The 18,730-nt window shown below is 35.2% G+C and overlaps 3 protein-coding genes across 4 annotated transcripts; all 3 read left to right on the forward strand.

Moving 5' to 3' along the window:
* Positions 1-5,327: 5,327 nt before the first annotated feature.
* On the forward strand, positions 5,328-8,767 carry U2B'' (U2 small nuclear ribonucleoprotein B). The gene is made up of 5 exons (XM_012983710.2): positions 5,328-5,515; positions 6,853-7,025; positions 7,492-7,576; positions 8,042-8,124; positions 8,221-8,767. The coding sequence occupies exons 1-5, from the start codon at positions 5,443-5,445 to the stop codon at positions 8,500-8,502; spliced, it is 696 nt and encodes a 231-aa protein (XP_012839164.1). The 5' UTR covers positions 5,328-5,442; the 3' UTR covers positions 8,503-8,767.
* A 1,282-nt stretch (positions 8,768-10,049) lies between these two features.
* Positions 10,050-13,706, forward strand: LOC105959576 (cation/H(+) antiporter 15). 2 transcript variants are annotated; one of them, XM_012983722.2, is made up of 3 exons: positions 10,050-10,454; positions 10,779-11,783; positions 12,346-13,706. In XM_012983722.2, the coding sequence occupies exons 1-3, from the start codon at positions 10,242-10,244 to the stop codon at positions 13,513-13,515; spliced, it is 2,388 nt and encodes a 795-aa protein (XP_012839176.2). In that variant the 5' UTR covers positions 10,050-10,241; the 3' UTR covers positions 13,516-13,706. The 2 variants fall into 2 exon arrangements, with proteins under 2 accessions (XP_012839176.2, XP_088670101.1); XM_088813975.1 differs by having other exon boundaries at positions 10,077-10,454; positions 10,795-11,783.
* A 585-nt stretch (positions 13,707-14,291) lies between these two features.
* On the forward strand, positions 14,292-18,105 carry LOC105959587 (cation/H(+) antiporter 15). The gene is made up of 3 exons (XM_012983733.2): positions 14,292-14,752; positions 15,211-16,212; positions 16,709-18,105. Exons 1-3 carry the CDS (start codon positions 14,549-14,551, stop codon positions 17,951-17,953), a joined length of 2,451 nt encoding a protein of 816 aa, XP_012839187.2. The 5' UTR covers positions 14,292-14,548; the 3' UTR covers positions 17,954-18,105.
* Positions 18,106-18,730: the final 625 nt, after the last annotated feature.

Below are 18,730 nucleotides of genomic sequence, written 5' to 3' on the forward strand. Positions count from 1 at the left end.
TTACCTTCTCTCTTGCCAGATCACGTGAGGCAATAGATCTTTATAATTAAGAGCATTCACTATCATTATGGGTTGGGTGCTCAGTAGGGGGTGTATGTACCTTACTCTCATTATACTGAGGGTTAGAGTTAGTTATTATACAATGTATACATAGTAATGCATTAAATCGTTATTGAATTATTTTATCAAAAGCCGTTACATATATACTCTAATAACTTTTGACATCATATTAATGAAATCCATGAACCGTGTACTTCAAATGAATATTTTTTGTTTCTTCATTTTTTTGTAGTTTTTATTATGCCCTCTACAATACTAAGTTATTTATATAATGTATACATATTAATGCATTAAGTCGTTATTGAATTGTTCTATAAAAAGCCGTTATGTACATACTCTAATAATTTTTGACGTCATATTAACAAAATTCATGAACCGTGTAATTCAAATGAATGTTTTTTACGTCTTAATTTTTTTTAGCTCCTATTATGCCCTCTATGATAATAAGTTATTATATGATGTAATTATATTAATGCATTAAATCGTTATTGAATTGTTCTATCAAAAGCCTTTACGTACATACTCTAATAACTTTTGACATTATATTAATGAAATTCATGAACCGTGTAATTCAATTGAACATGTTTGTCATTCCATATCATATTTTGAAAGATTAAAAATCAAACGTGAACCTTTCATTGAAATAAATAGTCGTTTCAGAAAGTCTTATTTGATATATTAAAATCCATTGCAAATAAATCATGTATATAATATTATTTTTAGGCAAATATCATCATTTTTAATTTCTCATTTTGCTATTAGAACTTCAAAAGAAAAAAAAAAGTGTGGGTGGAGAGGGGGTTAGAGGAGAAAGAGGAGGAGAAAAATGAATTGATCGTGGGATATAGAGCTATGAAGGCATAATTGTATTATCATAATTTAAGAATAATTATAGATTAAGATTTATCTGAAAATGGAAAACAAATAGACCTTCCTTAATTGTAAATGTCATACGAGGGTGTTTGTAAAATTTCTCTAAAAAAAGGCTAATATGAAGAGAGGTATTAATTATTACATTACTATTTAAATCTTAATTAACACTACGTCCTTAATTACTAGTGCTTTATAATAATTTTAAGGGCTCATTACAAATAAGCTCATCAATGGCTACTTATTTATAAAAGAGATCCAGACAAAAAACTTCTTTATCAATAAGTCCATACATGGTCCAAATTTTTATAAAAGACTAGAATAGCCCATCATACTTTAATATGCTCCAATTTCATCTTTAACTTAATTTAACCTCAATTTGACCCCAAATTTCACAAATTATTCAATTTTGACCCAATTTTTTTTGCCGCCGGTCTCCGGTGTTGACTTTTTAATTTTTTTTTTTCTTTTTTTCTTCTTTCTGTAACATTTTTTTCTTCGTTTAAACAGTAATATTGCTGTGATTGACAGTAATATTAACTATATTACTGTTAAACACAATTAAATTAACTAAACTAAAGTTTAACACAGTAATATTGCTATATTAATCTCTAGCACAGTAATATTAACACAACAAAACTCATTATTATTGTGTAATAGAGTAATATTACTATGTTGACCGTTCAACAAATGTAAACATAATAAAAAGCCAAAAGAATTAATATTACTGTGAGTGATAGTAATATTATTATAACAACGGTAATATTACCGTCAACCACAGTAATATTACAATAATAGACAGTAATATTATTACGTTACTCCGTGAATAACCCAAACGAACAAAAAAATCCAAACAAAATAATAATATTGATGTGATTGACAGCAATATTACTATAACAACATTAATATTACCGTCAACCACAGTAATATTATTGTGTTTACAGTAATATTACAATAATAAACAGTAATACGTTACTCCGTGAATAACTCAAACGAAAACAAAAAACCCAAAAAAATAATAATATTGATGTTGTTGACAGTAATATTATTGCGTTTACAGTTATTTTACTGTCAACGACAGTAATATAATTACGTTGACTTGTCAACAAATCAAACAAAATAAAAAAAATAACAAAAAATAAAAAAATAATAATAACAATACGTTAATTTAGTGTCAACGGCAGAACAATTACATAAATGTATTGTTAATGGCAGTACAATTACGTTAATTAACTGTCATTGACAGTATAATTACGTTAATTTACTGTCAGTGACAGCACAATTACGGTCAACGTTTACCGGCGGATGTAAAAAAAAAAGAATTACAAAAACACTAAACAAAGTCAACGCCGGAGACCGCCGGTCAACATCGGAAACCGGCGAAAAAATCCGGGAGAAAAGAAAAAAAGAAAAGAAAAAAAAATCGAAAAGTCAACGCTGGAATCCGGCGGCAAAAAAAAAAAGTTTGAAAAAAAAAGTTTTTGAAAAAAAAAAAGTCGAATTGAATTTTTGTGGTCAAAATGGGATTTTTGTGGACAAAATTGATTAAATTGGAGTTATAATTAAGAATTAGGTATAATGAATTGGGGGTGATATTGGCATATATATGAATATTTCTTTTATTTATAATAATAATAAATATTAAAGGAATGTACTTATTGGTGGAAGAGATATAACCCCCAAACCTAGAATAATAAAGATGCTTGGTTGAAGACTTATACACAAAAACCCCTAATTTTAATTGATTAGATTTTTACTGAATATTTTTCACATAGCTTGTAAAATATTGATTTTATTCAATAATGTTTTTGATAATATATAAATGACATTTTCAAATCATTATGAACCACGTCCAATGCACATGTCATTTACTAATAATAAATAAAAATAAATAATAATAATAATAATAATAATAATAATAATAATAATAATAATAATAGTAATAATAATAATAATTATTATTATTATTATTATTATTATTATTATTATTATTATTATTATTATTATTATTATTATTATTATTATTATTATTATTATTATTATTATTATTATTATTATTATTATTATTGTTATTGTTATTGTTATTGTTATTGTACAATTATTATTATTATTATTATTATTATTATTATTATTATTATTATTATTATTATTATTATTATTATTATTATTATTATTATTATTATTATTATTATTATTATTATTATTATTATTATTCTTTTTAAAGCTGAAGAACTGGTGCTCAAATGAACAACTAATAAAAGAACTACTCATTAACTTAATTTAAAGTTTAATGTTTTCCTTATAAAACATGATCTCATAATATTTCTTTCAACATTCGATCGATATACCGTTTATTATAATTTATGAAAATATTTGTCGGGATTATTTTTTTAACTCGACGCTGCCGATTAACATAAACATATTGAAAAATAGATTTACCATGATTAATTATATCAATTTCTTTTTACTGGAATAGTAAAACACATACCTCTCGGATAATTTGATGGAAACATATTTAGAAATAAGTTGTTTTGTTATATAAAAACTAATTTTCAAGTGATTTCGTGCGATTTATTTTCTCACTGAAAAACACCAGTATTAAGAAGAATTGTCCTCGTTAAGTTCAAAAATTCCAAACAGGAGAAATTGTGAATGATTTATTATATGGGCAAATGGCAAAAAGGCCCATCACATGGGACTTAAATGCATTTTGATCCACAAAAAAAACAGTCTCTCAATTAAGCCCATCCCCATGTCTGTAATCTAAAATACCTTCAATAATATAATTCTTATCAATTCCACCCATTATGATCTAACTTCCTTAATATTACACATTGACCCCGGATTTAAACAAATATATCACATTAACCCCCAAAACTTTTTTTTTCAGAAAATAATTTTTTTTTCTGAAATGTCCAGATTCCGACGTTGACTTTTTTTTTTTTTTTCCTGAATTTTTTTCCGGTCGGTCAACCACCGTTGACTTTTTTTTTTTTTTGAATTTTTTTTTCTTAGAAGAAAAAATATTTTAGTTAATATTATTACTGTTTTAGCTACTAAATTACTGACTCAGACAGTAATATTACTGTTTGGGACAGTAATATTATGAATATTATTTTTTTCGAACAGTAATATTATGAATATTATTTTTCCGAACAGTAATATTATTAATATTATTGTCTAAGACAGTTAAATTACTGTTGAAGACAGTAATTTAGCATATAAGGCAGTACTATTAATTAAAAAAAAAATTAAGAAAAAAAATGAAAAAAAAGCCAATTAACAGTTAAATTACTGTCTCCGACAGTTAAATAACTACTGGAGACAGTAATTTAGCAAACAATACAGTAATATTAATTAAAAACATTTTTTTTAAGAATAAAAAAGCCAATTAACAGTTAAATTACTGTCTCCGACAGTTAAATAACTACTGGAGACAGTAATTTAGCAAGCGAATACAGTAATATTAATTAAAAATATTTTTTTACGAATAAAAAAGTCAATTAACAGTTAAAATTACTGTCTCCAACAGTTAAATAACTGCTGGAGACAATAATTTAGCAACGAATACAGTAATATTAATTAAAATATTTTTGAAGAAAAAAAAAGTCAATTAACAGCTAAATTACTGTCTCCGGCAGTTAAATAACTGCCGGAGACAGTAATTTAGCAGCCAAGACAGTAATATTAATTAAAAAAAATTTAAGAAAAAAGAAAATTATAAAAAAAAAAAAAAAATTCAACGCCGGAGACCGGCGGTCTCCGGTGGTCAACGCCGGAATCTGGCCGGGAAAAAAACATTTCAGAAAAAAAAAATATTTTCCGAAAAAAAAAATTTGGGGGGTTAATGTGATATATTTGTTTAAATCCGGGGTCAATGTGTAATATTAAGGAAGTTAGAGCATAATGGGTGGAATTGATAAGAATTAGGGTTAAAATTGGGGTCAAAATTGAAATTAGGGTTAAAATTGGTTAATTGATGAAATTGGGCTAAATTGGGGTGTAAATCATGAAATTGGAGTTGAATTGGGTTTCAATGAATTGGGGGTAATTTTGGTATATATAAAAGGATTTTCCTTATTTGCAAATAAGTTTGAATGGGGGTGGATTTATTTGAAAGACAAAAAAGCTGGATGTCCCTATTTTAATTAAGTGCCCTTGTCATGAGCCTATTTGCCATTACCCCTTATTATATTTTGAGGGTGCAAACTACTATTAAATAGTCTTAAGGGTTCAAATTGCCAAAATACAATATTTTTAGGATGTAAAGTGGAAATAAGCCAAAATTGATGTGGCATTATCAGAATTGTAATGAAAGCATAATATCGGCCCATTTAACAGCACATTAATTTGTTGGCCCACTAAATATTATTCGTCCCCACCGCCAAAATTTCTTTCAATTGCTTAATTCGTTTTTCTTCAGTTTCTTTAATTAGGGCAATTCACACACAGTAACACACACACAGACACAGCGGCGGTGAGGTGAATTCGTGGTGGCCAACGGCGGCGAAGATGATTACTACTGATATTCCTCCTAACCAGACAATATACATCAAGAATCTGAACGAGAAAGTCAAAAAAGAAGGTATTATTTTGGTTTTCCAGCTAACAATTAGGGTTCGTACTTGACGTTATAAATATCGAGAATTTATGAGATTATTTCTTCTGATTTGTACTTCTTACTGGGCAGTATTCGGCTGCACGCCAGCGCACGCATTTCGATGTTGTAGGTGTAGGAGTATTAGGTTATAGTAGTTTATGTTGTGCTACAGAAGAATGTGCCATGTTTGTTATGATTTCAGGGAACCACATTCACATAATTCTGGGTTTTCTGCAATAGGGTTTTCTTTTGTTAGAACTAAGTTTATGATTCCGCCATTGAAGTTCGTTGAGTTTTTCGGACCCTGGACATCTTCAGCTGTGTCGTGAAATTGGCCCCTTAAGTTAACTGTACTTCTTCCTTAATAAACAAATAAAGTAAATTGTACTTCGATCTAATGCGGGTGATGTAATCCTTGTGATCAATCTTTTAGCTGATGGAATTCATTATTTTCATATGTTTTGCTTGCTTTGCCATGAAAGCAATATTTAAGAACTGCAGCCACAGATTAAGATTCATGGAGACAAATTGTACTTTTGAGTCACTCATGAAATCAGCTTATTTCCTAGGCTGTGTTTCACTTTGTTCCTATCGCTGATTTGGATTTAATCTTATTTTGTTGATGTTGGTTCTGAAGTGCGAATTTAATTTATTTTTTAATCAGACATACAGCATAATTAGATGTCATTTTTAGGTGGAACATGACTTAATTAAACCCTCACCAATCTCATAGATGATAGTTTCACGATAGTGATATTAGATTGTAAATAGGCCCCGTTGTTATATGTGATAATATCTTCTCTAAGGCCCTTTTTTAAATCGGATTTAATCCTGTTATCCTCTCACTTTTCTTCTTCTCTCCGTTGGCCGCCACGGTACACACCAAATCTGGTAGAGCGGTCACAAATCTCAGCAATATATAATCTGAAATCTCTTGCATATTCACTATCCCTTTAGTTGTTTTGACGAGTACCTTCTTTCTCTTACTTCAACATAATTGGAGGTTTTCATTCTCAAGTTGCCTCTCTTTTCACCCCACTATATATTTCACTCCCATTTGAAATTTGTTGCATTCATTGTTTGTAATTGGTAGTGTAACAACTGTTGCCATACCAATTCCAGACGGCTCTTGTAAGCCAAACTTGCAAGTAGTGCTCTCAAACAACCGGAAATTGATAATTGTCTTTCAAATATATAGATGAAAGACTTCGATTAATAATGTTGTCATTGCTCCAGTGTTAGTGATATGTGATTAATATCTCCAAGATTTATGAATTCTGATGCTAATGGCGACGAATTCGTGTCTTTAATACTTTGGACAGAGTTGAAGAGATCTCTTTATGCATTGTTCTCGCAGTATGGGAGGATTGTGGACATTGTTGCATTGAAAACTGCCAAGCTTCGAGGACAGGCATGGGTTGTATTCAGTGAAGTGACAGCTGCAAGCAATGCTGTACGACAGATGCAGAACTTCCCGTTTTATGACAAACCTATGGTGAGTACTGAGTACGTGTTTGGTTTAATCTGTTCTACATGATATTTAGGTGTGAAACAAGTGCATTTCTTCTCTTTGTTTCTCTCTTTTTACCTTGGATGTGCGTCAGTTTGAGACCAACTTTAGATTCTGGTTGTTAATTATAATCTTTGTTACTATGGAGGTATCATCCACCACTTCCTATTGTGCTTCGTTATTATGTTGTGGAAAAATTAAACTATGCATACTGAGTTTTTTTATGTGAAAAATAATCGGGATACCATTAATTTATATAGATGGAGTTTGTTTCTTAATTTATAAGTTGGTGTATTTTTTCCCCTTCTCTTTATGATTAGTCTTGTATCACATTTTGTATTTCATATGCACTGTATGTGCCGTTTCTTTTGTAGTAATGGATGTTTGATATATGAACTTGTAAATTTCAACTAATAAATGGATCTGATTGTATATTCTTTTTGCAATGCAGAGGATACAATATGCTAAAGGAAAATCAGATTGTGTTGCTAAAGCTGAGGGTACTTATGACAAGAAAAAGAAGCTAGAAGAAAAAGGTGAATATTATGTCACGCTCGGTCAAATTTCTTCCCTTCACTTCTCTATAAAAAAAAATTATGCCACGCCTTTATTGTTTATGTACGAGGCTATGAGCTTATTATTATGACTTCCGAAGATTAGTGGCATGATGCAGTTCACATGGCCTTAAAGCACGTCTAATTAAAGGAATTCAAATTTGCACGAGTCTATAGTGACTTATGTTATCCTTTAGAAACTAGACATGAGTAGGACTTCCTTTATACGGATTGATCCATCTGTTTATGACTTTTGGGTTATCGTATAATCTCAATTTTGGGAAAATAGAAATTTCCGCGAGGCATGATTATGATTGTGAGATGTCGTTATGCACCTAAATCATAGTATTATACGTTCCTTCTGCTGTACTTCATCCCTTTTTTTTTTTTTGTGGAATTAGATTCAATTTTTCTGCATAGACTTATTTCCTTCTGTGGTTGATCCAGTTGAGAAAAAGAAAAACGTTGAAGAAGATCATCAAACTACGAACGCTAATGGTCCCAGAGCCGACACTAACGGAGGCCCATCTGTAAGCCTTGCTATACTTACCTGCCGAATTCATCTCGAGTTCGAAATAGCTTCGATAAGTAACTAATATGCCTTATAAATGATGTATATATCGCAGGCTGGGTCTAGGCAAGGAAAGGCAGGGGTTCAAGAAGCAGTTACCGAGCCGAACAACATACTCTTCATACAAAATCTGCCGTACGAAACAAACAGTATGATGCTTGAATTGCTTTTCAAACAGTACCCCGGTTTTAGAGAGGTTCGTATGGTTGAAGCAAAGCCGGGTATTGCGTTTGTCGAATTCGACGATGATTCCCAGTCTTCAGTCGCCATGCAGGACCTTCAAGGCTTCAAAATCACTGCACAGAATCCCATGGCTATCACTTATGCCAAGAAATAAATATTCTGCTTTTTTATATTTTTTTTTTGGGAAACATGATAATTGTGTATTAGTTCGGGATTCAGTGGTGGTGGTAACACTGTACCCAATTTACATGGACGAGGCGGCAGATTTATTTGTTCCGATAGTGGAGTGTGTCGAAACTGTAGTAGCTCGTGTTTTTTATGATCTGTATTTTCGTGTTGCTGTGATTATTTAACTATCGTTGAACTGACGAGAGAAAATTGAACTGCTTATTAGATGTATGATTAATGAGTTTTCCTAATTTACATGTGGAATTCAGCTGTTTGGAGCCTTGGAGGTATGTAGAATTTCCTAGGGGGGGAAACTATATACAAAATGATTAATGATTGTATTTTTGGCTTCTGTTTTTGCCCTTTTCTCTTGTTAAATCTATAAAAAAACGTGTCATTTTCAAAAGGGAGTTGATAAAATCCATTTTAATTTTATGAATATCGTTTCAATTTTCTGAAGTTGTCTCTCTCTAGGGTATGAAAAATCAATTTTTTGCCTATTCATGCCCAAAACGGGCGTGAAATAGCCTATTTCTGCATGAAACAGACGTCGAAAAATATAACCGATGACTATGTTGGTCGCGTAAACTTCTGGCTTACACGCCCAACATGGGCGTTATTTATTTAATTATCGAATTAAGTAATTTTAATGAGCAAGTAATAACTATTTAATTATTGATAGTTAATTAATTAGTTAATATTTAATAAATATATTTTTGATTAATAATTCTTTAGTAGTTAATAAATAATTATTTAGTAATTAATGAAAAATTAATAATAATTGGTTAATAATTATTTAGTAATTCGTTAACAATTTTTATATTTGTTAATGTTAAAAATGTACTAGTTTTATTTATACACAATTAACAAAAATGCCTTTTCCATGCCCAAACATGGGTGATTTTTCCCGCCAAGTTGGAAGTGTTTAAATGAACGGTTTTCATAAAACTAGTCCCGTAAAAATCATTTTAATTTTCAAAATGGATCTGGCTCGAAAGACGTTGGAAGTATTGGAAAGTAGTAAATAACGCTAAAAATCAAATCAAACGACTCAATTTGCCATCGCATGTTATAAGTTTGTTTGAGTTTGATTTATCAACATAATGAATGGAGTTTAATCACATTTTTTTTGTTTAATAAGTTATGAACCTTGGATTGCAAAAAGTGATAAAATAAGTTTAAAAAAAAAAGTATATGGTACTAGAACTTGAATAGTATTCGACTTGACCGGAATGCTTATCAAACCAAACTCAAAACATAACATTACAAAACTCTGATAAAATGTCAAGAAAACTTGTATGCATTCGAGTCGGCTTGATTCGTTTACATCCCCGATAGAGGAGTAGAGTAAAATGAAGACTAAAATCAAATAAAGTGATTAAAAAAAAAAAATCATGCACTAAATATAGATAATAGATGGGATAAAAGGAGGTCAAATTAATTTTACATTATCCAACATTATCACATTGAATACTAAACCAAAAAGAAAGAAAAAATAAATAAATAATAATAATAATAAATAAAAACATATTTAAACACAAAAGTTGATGGTGTAATTTCCTGCCACAGCATATCAGCATGCATGCTCTCTCTCTCTCTCTCTACAATTTCTCTTCTCCTCCGCCAATCTGTTTTTCTCCGAAATCTGAACAAGGAAACACAATAGCATTCTCCCTCCGTCAATTCATCAAAATCAATTGGGGATAATTGTAAGATTCTAGGGTTATGAACCAGAGTGATAATGGGGATTCCGATCCCTCCGTCGTTTGCTATTACCTCAATCGAATCAACACCAGAGGTTTACCCTTCGGAGAAAATCCTCTCGGCTATTCACTCCCTTCTTTTCTCTTGCAATTTTCCCTTATTTCTATCCTCACTCGTTTCTTTCACTTACTTCTCCGCCCCCTCGGACAGCCCCTCATCGTCTCCCAGATTCTCGTAAGAACCCTAATTTTTTTTATGCTGATTAACTTTTGTTTTAATTTAACCAAAAAATCCCCCTTTTTTGGGGCTCTATTTACATTATCACATCTTGTAATTGCTTCAATTGGGTGTTTGTTTTTGAGATACTTGTATATATGAATTTTATTTGTTTCCTGATTAATTAAATTTATTGCAGTCTATGTTTAATTTATGAAATAAATATGTGGTAAAATTTGATGATTTTTGATAATGTGCATATTGTTGATCAGGGTGGTATATTCTCTTAGGGGCAAAAATTTGGTAGATTTGATAATTCTTGAAAATGTGCATATTGATCAGGCTGGTATATTATTAGGGCCGTCAATGCTGGGCCGAGATGCGTCGTTCTCGGCAAAAGTGTTTCCGACAAAGTCGAGGCTAGTGCTCGATACCGTATCCGTTTTCGGTTTCATGCTCTTTGTTTTCCTAATCGGTGTGAAAATGGACCTGTCCGTTGTTCTGAGATCCGGTAAAAAGGCATTGGCCGTGGGCATTCTAGGTTTCTTCATACCGCTCGTGCTCGCGAGTTTAGTCGCTTTTCTCCTCGACAAATTTCTCGCTCTAGACCACGATATTGCAAGAGCACTCCCCCACGTAGTGCCTATGCTGTCGATGACGGCTTTTCCGGTTATTACATGCTTTCTTGACGAGCTCAAGATTCTCAATTCCGAGATCGGCCGTTTAGCCTCTTCTTCTTCGGTTATCTCCGACGTGTGCCTCTGGTCAATCATGTGCGTGCTTTCATTTGCTGACCTGGCGAGGACGAGTTCGGTGATAGTGATCGTGGGGTCGCTCGTGACATCTGTTCTGTTTTTCACGGTTGTTATATTTGTGATTCGTCCGGCAGCTTTATGGGTGATAAGGCACACACCAGAAACGAGACCTGTGAAGGAGAGGTATATTTTTATAGCCCTTGTGGTATTGATGGTGAGTGGATTTGCGGGTGAAGTTATTGGAATTCACGCCACTACAGCTTCATTGGTCCTGGGCTTGATTGTACCGGACGGGCCCCCCTTGGGTGCGGCCTTGTCTGAGACGCTCGATTGCTTTGTCTCTTTGTTGCTCTTGCCGATTTTTTTCGCTGTTTCTGGATTGAAGGTGGATGTTTTTTGCATACAGAATTGGACAAATATTGGAGTTTTGGAGTTGGTCTTTTTTGTTGCGTTTGTGGGGAAGCTTATCGGTTCGATGTTGCCTCTTATTATTTGTCGGATGCCGTTTCGGGATGCTCTTTCTCTGGGGTTGATTATGAATACGAAAGGAATTGTCGAACTTGCCATCTTAAATGATATCAAGAACAAGAAAGTAAGTCGTGGATATTGAAGTCTATTACTCAATCCGTTTCAAAATAAGTGTCGTTCAAGGTTGATGCACATTAGTTAAAAAAATTACTCCCTCTGTTCCATATTCCATATTATCTGTCGCTTTAGAGAATTGTTTTGTCGCTTTAGAGAATTGTTTTTGTTCCATATCACGCATCACTTTAGAGTTCTAATGAAGCATTAAATGCATGTTTTCCTGTTATACCCTTATTAGTTCAACTCTACTAAACAATAATTATCTTTTATCACCTCATTAAGTAAAGGATATTTTAGTCTTTTTATGTGTGTTTTTTTTTTTTTTTAATAAAATTCAACCATATTTAATAACTTTTTAATATGCGTGTAAAAACCGTAACCGACAGTTATTATGGAACAGATGGAGTATTACCCCTTCATGACTTTTTCGTTTCCTCTTTTATCACTTCATTAATGTTAGGGTAAAAAGTGACACTTATTTTGAAACAGAGGGAGTATGTATGTGTTTTATTTGTGTTGAGTATTGCAGTATTAATGTTTTTCTTTCTTCTCCATATTCGCTTTTGCAGATCGTGAACGACGAAATCTACACCATTATGATAGTTTCCCTGGTCGCTACAACTGGAGTAATTTCCCCAATAGTAAAGTTCCTTTATGACCCTTCGAAGAGGTACATCGCGTACAAGAGACGAACCATTCTCCACTGCAGAGGCAATGACGAGCTCCGCATACTCGCATGCATACACCACCAAGAAAACGTGCACTCCATCATAAGCCTCCTCCAAGCATCGAACATCACAAAAGATTCCCCCATGGATTTGGTGGTCCTCCATCTCGTCAAGCTCATGGGCCGGGCCTCCTCTCTCCTCGTACCGCACCGACAAAAGGACAAGCCCCCTCGCAACCCCACTCAATCGGAGCGTATTTTCAATGCCTTCAAAAAATTTGAAGAGCAAAATCCCGGATTCCTCGACGTGCATTGCTACAAAGGCATCGCTCCTTACATGACAATGCACAACGACGTGTGCTCGTTGGCTCTAGAGAAGAGGACCATCCTTATAATTCTTCCGTTTCACAAGCAATGGAGTTCGGGCGAGACGACCGAGTCTTCCCATGCGCATAGGCATCTAAACAAGAGTGTGCTCGAGAAAGCTCCTTGCTCCGTTGGGATTCTTATCGACCATCGAAGCTTCAAATCTATGCATAAGATGAACGAGCGCTCGACTTTCCGAGTGGTGGTGCTATTTTTCGGAGGGGCGGACGATAGGGAGGCGCTAGCGTACGGTCAACGAATGTCGGACCGGAGTAGCGTGGGGTTGACCGTGGTAAGGTTTGTGAATTCGGGGCCGACGGCGGAGATTGTGGCGGGCACGGAGAGGAGCAAGATGCTCGATTCGGATATTTTGAGAAACTTCAAGAGTAAAACGAAGTACGGTAGTGTGGAGAAAATAGAGTATAGGGAGAAAGTTGTGGGTTGCGGGATGGATGTGATTGTGGTGGCGAAATCGGTGGTGAATTCTTGTAATCTTGTTTTGGTGGGGAGAAGGCATGGTGACTCGACTATTATGCTTCAGCTCGGAAAGTGGAACGAGCGCGGTGATTTGGGGGCGATTGGGGAAATTCTTGCCGCGTCGGAATTAAAAGGGGAGGCTTCGGTTTTGGTGGTGCAGCAGCAGACTAGATTATGGGGGTTGAAAGACCCCGAGGAGTCGACACATTTGCGAAGAATCAAGTTGTAGGTTTTTTGAAAAATAAAATAAAAAATCGAACATTTGAAAAAAAAAAAGAAAGAAAAGGATATATTGTTTGTAAAATGTAATGTTTTCTCTTGTATATTGTAGTGTGGATTAATCAATAGACAGATTCAAGAATTACTACAGGGAGAGCAAATTTTTTAAATATAATCCATGTTTGCAAATTGGATGTTCTAACTTCTATATATTGTGGCTTGTGTAATGTAATTTAAAGAAATTGGATTATCTAAATTTGTTACATACCATAGTTCTCATTATTAAAAAAATAAAAATAAAAATACAGATGAACAAATTAGTCGACCTACTTATTAGTTGACAAAACCTGGTTGACATGTCATTTATGAATTTTGAGATACAGGTACTCAGTGGCGGAACCAGAATTTTATTTTAAGTCTGAGGTGAGTGGCGGAACCAGAATTTTATTTTAAGTCCGAGGCAACTGAATGAGTTAAATAATTTCTATTTTTTTTTGAAAACGAGTTAAATAATTTATAGGGAGGAGCCTAATGCTAATTTTTGTACCCAATTTTTTTTTATATTTTTATATAAATTAATAAAAATTTGAGAAATATTAGGGGTCATGGCCCCTCTTTGCCTTATATTGGCTCCTAATTGAAATTGTAAGGGTCTAATTGGCTAATTGCCATTTTATTAACCAAAATCCATTTGAAGATGATTATTTGAAAATAAAAGGCAAAAAATGAATTAAGCATTAATTAAAATTTGCACATATATTTACAAAACCAAAAGAATAAATACACAAATGAAGGAACCGTTAAAAAAGCGGTTATCCCTCTTGTTGCTCTTGTCCAATGCATTTCCTTCCCTTTCTCATGCACGCACTGCCAACTCTCAATCTTCTCTCTCTCTTTCCTCTCTCTCTCTCTCTCTCTCTCTCTCTCTCTCTCTCTCTCTCTCTCTCTTCTTTCTCTCTCATGTAAATCGATTTGATGATCCAGTGTGTGTAATAATTAAAATAAAAATAAAAATATCGGCCGCCCCTGTATGCTAGGCTAGGATGAATGTTTCTTCTATCCCGGAAGGAACTGTATGCTTTGAGCAGCAACTCCATTGGTCCAGAGGTATCTTTTTCAACGAGAGCCCCTTCTCCTCCAACACTTCTCTTCTCCTCGCCCAGCTTTCTTTTTGTGCTATCGTCACCGCCTCCTTGCACCGCTTGCTTACCCCCCTTGGCCAGAGTGTCTTCGTTTCCCAGATCCTCGTAAGCCCCATTTTTTTTTCTCAATTTATCTGTGTGTGTGTGTGTGTGTGTGTGTGTGTGTGCCCGATTCTTCCGCTTGATAATGTAACTCTTAATTGGGTTTTGTACCGGAACGAGTTTGGGGTTTACGAAACTATATGACGATGGACGGGCGCAAGGTGTTTGTTGAAATTCCTCAATGAACAAAATAATTGTGTCTGATGAGCAATGGTTTAAGTAGCTGAGATTTTGATTTGATTTGCTACTGCTCTAGGGAATGGATACTCTAGTTACTAGTTAGAGATATGCTTTATGATAAATGAGGTTAAATGTGGCCCGAAACGAAAAAAGTATACAAATTAGTCGCTTTCATCAGATGCGTAGTTGAACTTATTGTGATCGATCGGTTTTATTTATTTAAAGCCCTTGAAACGTAGTTTACGTCGCTGTCTAATTGTGTTGCCTTTTGTGATGACCAGGCAGGGGTAATATTGGGACCATCGGTCCTCGGAATCAACTCGGTCTTCAGAGACAAGATTTTCCCAGTATCAAGCTTTTATATAGTCGATACATTTGCGTATTTTGGCGTGATGCTGTTTCTATTCATCATCGGCGTGAAAACCGATCTGAGCGTCATTCAAAAATCGGGGAAGAAGGTAGTTGCTATAGGCATCTGCACATTCTCAATGCCTTTGTTACTCAACTCGTTGCTCGGCAATCTCATGACACATTCCATCCCCATGGAACCGAGACTCCACAGGTCGATAATTTGGATTGCATCTTTTCAAGCCATAAGCTCGTCACACGTCATAGTTTGCCTGTTAGCTGATCTGAACCTTATAAAGTCACATCTGGGAAGGCTAGCCATATCTTCGTCCACGATTAGCGGCATTTGCAGTTCGTTTTGGGCACTCATTGTCTTCACCGGGAAGCAAAGCGTGCACGCGAAGCAGCACACTTTTCTAGCGATGATTTTCTTTATAGTCGTGATGGTGTTTTTCGCACTGTGCATCTTCCGCCCTATAACGCTACGGATGATTAGGCATACGGCCAACACGAAATCGGTCAAAGAGAGCCATATATGCATCATCTTCATCTTTGTAATGGCTTCCGCAATTTACGGGGAGTATTTCGGTCAGCATTTTATATTCGGGCCGGTAATTCTAGGCATGGTAATACCCGACGGACCTCCTTTAGGCTCGGCATTAGTCACTAAGCTCGAGTTTTTTGTCTCCTCTATCATCTTGCCAATCTTTTTCGTTGTTAGTGCTGCAAGGATTGATTTCTCGTTAATATCGATGAGGAACTTTGTCATAATCGAAATCCTGGCATTTTTCGCAACGCTGTGGAAATTAGCCGGGGTCATGTTGCCCGCCCTGTACTGGAAACTGCCGGTGAGCGACGCACTCTACCTCGGCCTTATTTTAAGCAACCAAGGCATCATGGATGTACTAATCTTGGAACGAGCAAAATCTATAGAGGTAATTAAATATAGGGCAAATTGAATTTCAACCCCTGTAAATTTCAAATTTTCGCACTTTCCCCCTATAAATTGAAAAAAAAAAAAGTGAGTGCTCCCTTTCAAAATGTTACACGTTGCCCCGATAGCCGAATTGCGATGGGTTATTCACCGCAGTAAAGTGTTTTTTTATTGCAATTACCCCTTTAAAATGTTATTATTGTTGCACGGTGCCCCTTTCAAATGTTATTTGTATTGCACGTTGCCCCTCTAAAATGTTATTTTGTTGGCCGTTGTCTACTGGAACTTGGGTTTTGGGGCAAATTTCAACCTGAACAATATTTTATAAGGGGTCGTCTCGTTTTTGAATTTTTAGGGAGCAAAGTGCGAATTTGAAAATTTTATAGGGGGCGGGGCGAAGTGTCCATTGATAAGCATCATTTCAAGTACTTTTGTAACACATTATCGTTCAATTTATATGCAAGCTAATTGACATATTTATCCTATTTTTGCTGCAGCTAATTGATACAGAATCATTCACCGTAATGGTTCTGTCAATTTTTCTATTCACCGGAATACTGGCTCCAATAGTTAAATTCTCGTACAGGCCAACAAAGAGATATGTGGTGGCGGCTGGTGAGTGGATGACACTCCAAAACGCGAATCCGAATTCCGAGATCCGAATACTCGCATGCCTCCACTATCAAGAGCACACCCCATGCATAATTAACCTCTTCGAAGCCTCGTATCCAAATCCACTAGCCCCCATTTCCTTCTACGTAGTCCACCTCGTGGAGATAGCGGGCCGAACCGCACCGCTTCTCATGGCCCACCACCCGGGAATGCGGGACCCGTCCGTCCCGAGCGAGTCCGACCACATAATCAACGCCCTCAGATTCTTCGAGCACGAAAACCGAGGCCACGCTTCCGTGTACCCCTTCACCGCCATATCCCCCTACGCCTCCATGCACGAGGACGTGTGCACGTTAGCGGCGGAGAGGAGCGTTTCTATGGTAATCACGCTCTTCCACATACACCATTTGATCCACGTATCCGAAGAGGAGTCCAATGCTATAAGGGTCGTCAACCAAAACATAATCCAAGAATGCCCTTGTTCGGTGGGGGTCTTGATCGACCGTGGGGCAATGAACTGCAGCGCCGCCAGCTTGCTCCACCACGATGTGTACCGTGTGGGGGTGATATTCTTGGGCGGGCCCGACGATAGGGAGGCGTTGGCTTACGCGAGGCGAATGGCTAAACGACCCACCATAAGACTCACGCTCGTCCGATTCGTGGACGAAAGTGGCGGCGGGGCTAACATGAGCACCTCCTATTCGGGCGGGGTGGATGCCGACTTGGACGTGGTGAACGAGTACAAAGATTCTCAGATGACGAACAAACAATGCTTCTATCAGGAGGAGGCGGTGCAGGATAGCGTGGGGGTCGTCGGGGTTATCAGAAGTATGGAGAGCTGTTTTGACCTGATTTTAGTGGGGAGACGACACGAGGATGATTCTCCGTTGTTGGCCGGGTTTCAAGATTGGAACGAGTTCCCGGAGTTGGGGTTTGTCGGGGACATGATTGTGTCGTTGGAGTACAAAGCTTCGGTGTTGGTTGTGCAACAAGCTTTGCCGAATGAGGATTATTTCGATAACCCTCAAAATTTAAGGCAAGATTCTTTTGTAGGAATGGAGATGCCCTTGAATGATAATAGAGTATGGCCTGCACCCAGGGGGCATCAATCCGGTAGTTTAGCCATGTGATTATTGTTTGTAGTTATTTTTTTTTTTTCTTTTTCTTCATGAGGGTTAAAGGTGTATATATTGTTTTAATTTTTGGTGCATATGCTAGATTTTTTTTTTTTTATAAACAAATTGTACAAATTTAGATTTATACTGGAAATTTTTTGGCCCAATTATCTTTATTTATCTATTTGCAACCATCAAATTGCAATTTACATGATAGACTACCGTATATGTATTGGGTAAATTACGGCCACTTCCTGATGCAAGATCAAATTACGAAAAAAATCTTTATTATTTGAATTATTAAAACCACGTCCTCGACTATGAATCTTCTTACACGTCCATCCTGATGGTGTCAAATTCAACATAATCTTCTAGATATCGTCGAATATTCTCTAGTTTGTACTCGTTTTGTGCAAAAATGCAATTTATGATGCAGAACAATCTGATATTTACAAACCAAGAGACATATCTTATTTCAAAATATAAAGCTCGAATGAGGTAAAACGGGTACAAACTAGAGAATATTCCACATAATCTAAAAAAGTTTACTAAATTTGACACTACATGGTGGACACTAAAATAATTCATAGTTAAGAAAATGATTGTAATTATTCAAGCATAAATTTTTTTTTTCCGTAATTTAACATTACCTTAGGGATCGTCGTATTTACGTATTTACAAGATATATATTAGAATAGGTATAATCTACTTGAGTTTATAAAACTAACTTTGAAAATTGAAAATAATATGAAAATTATTCAACCATATATAGATATTAGATATATATAGAAA

This window comes from Erythranthe guttata, chromosome 14, assembly GCF_056151865.1.
Source record: "Erythranthe guttata isolate IM_541 chromosome 14, IM_541, whole genome shotgun sequence".
Classification (NCBI taxonomy): domain Eukaryota; kingdom Viridiplantae; phylum Streptophyta; class Magnoliopsida; order Lamiales; family Phrymaceae; genus Erythranthe; species Erythranthe guttata.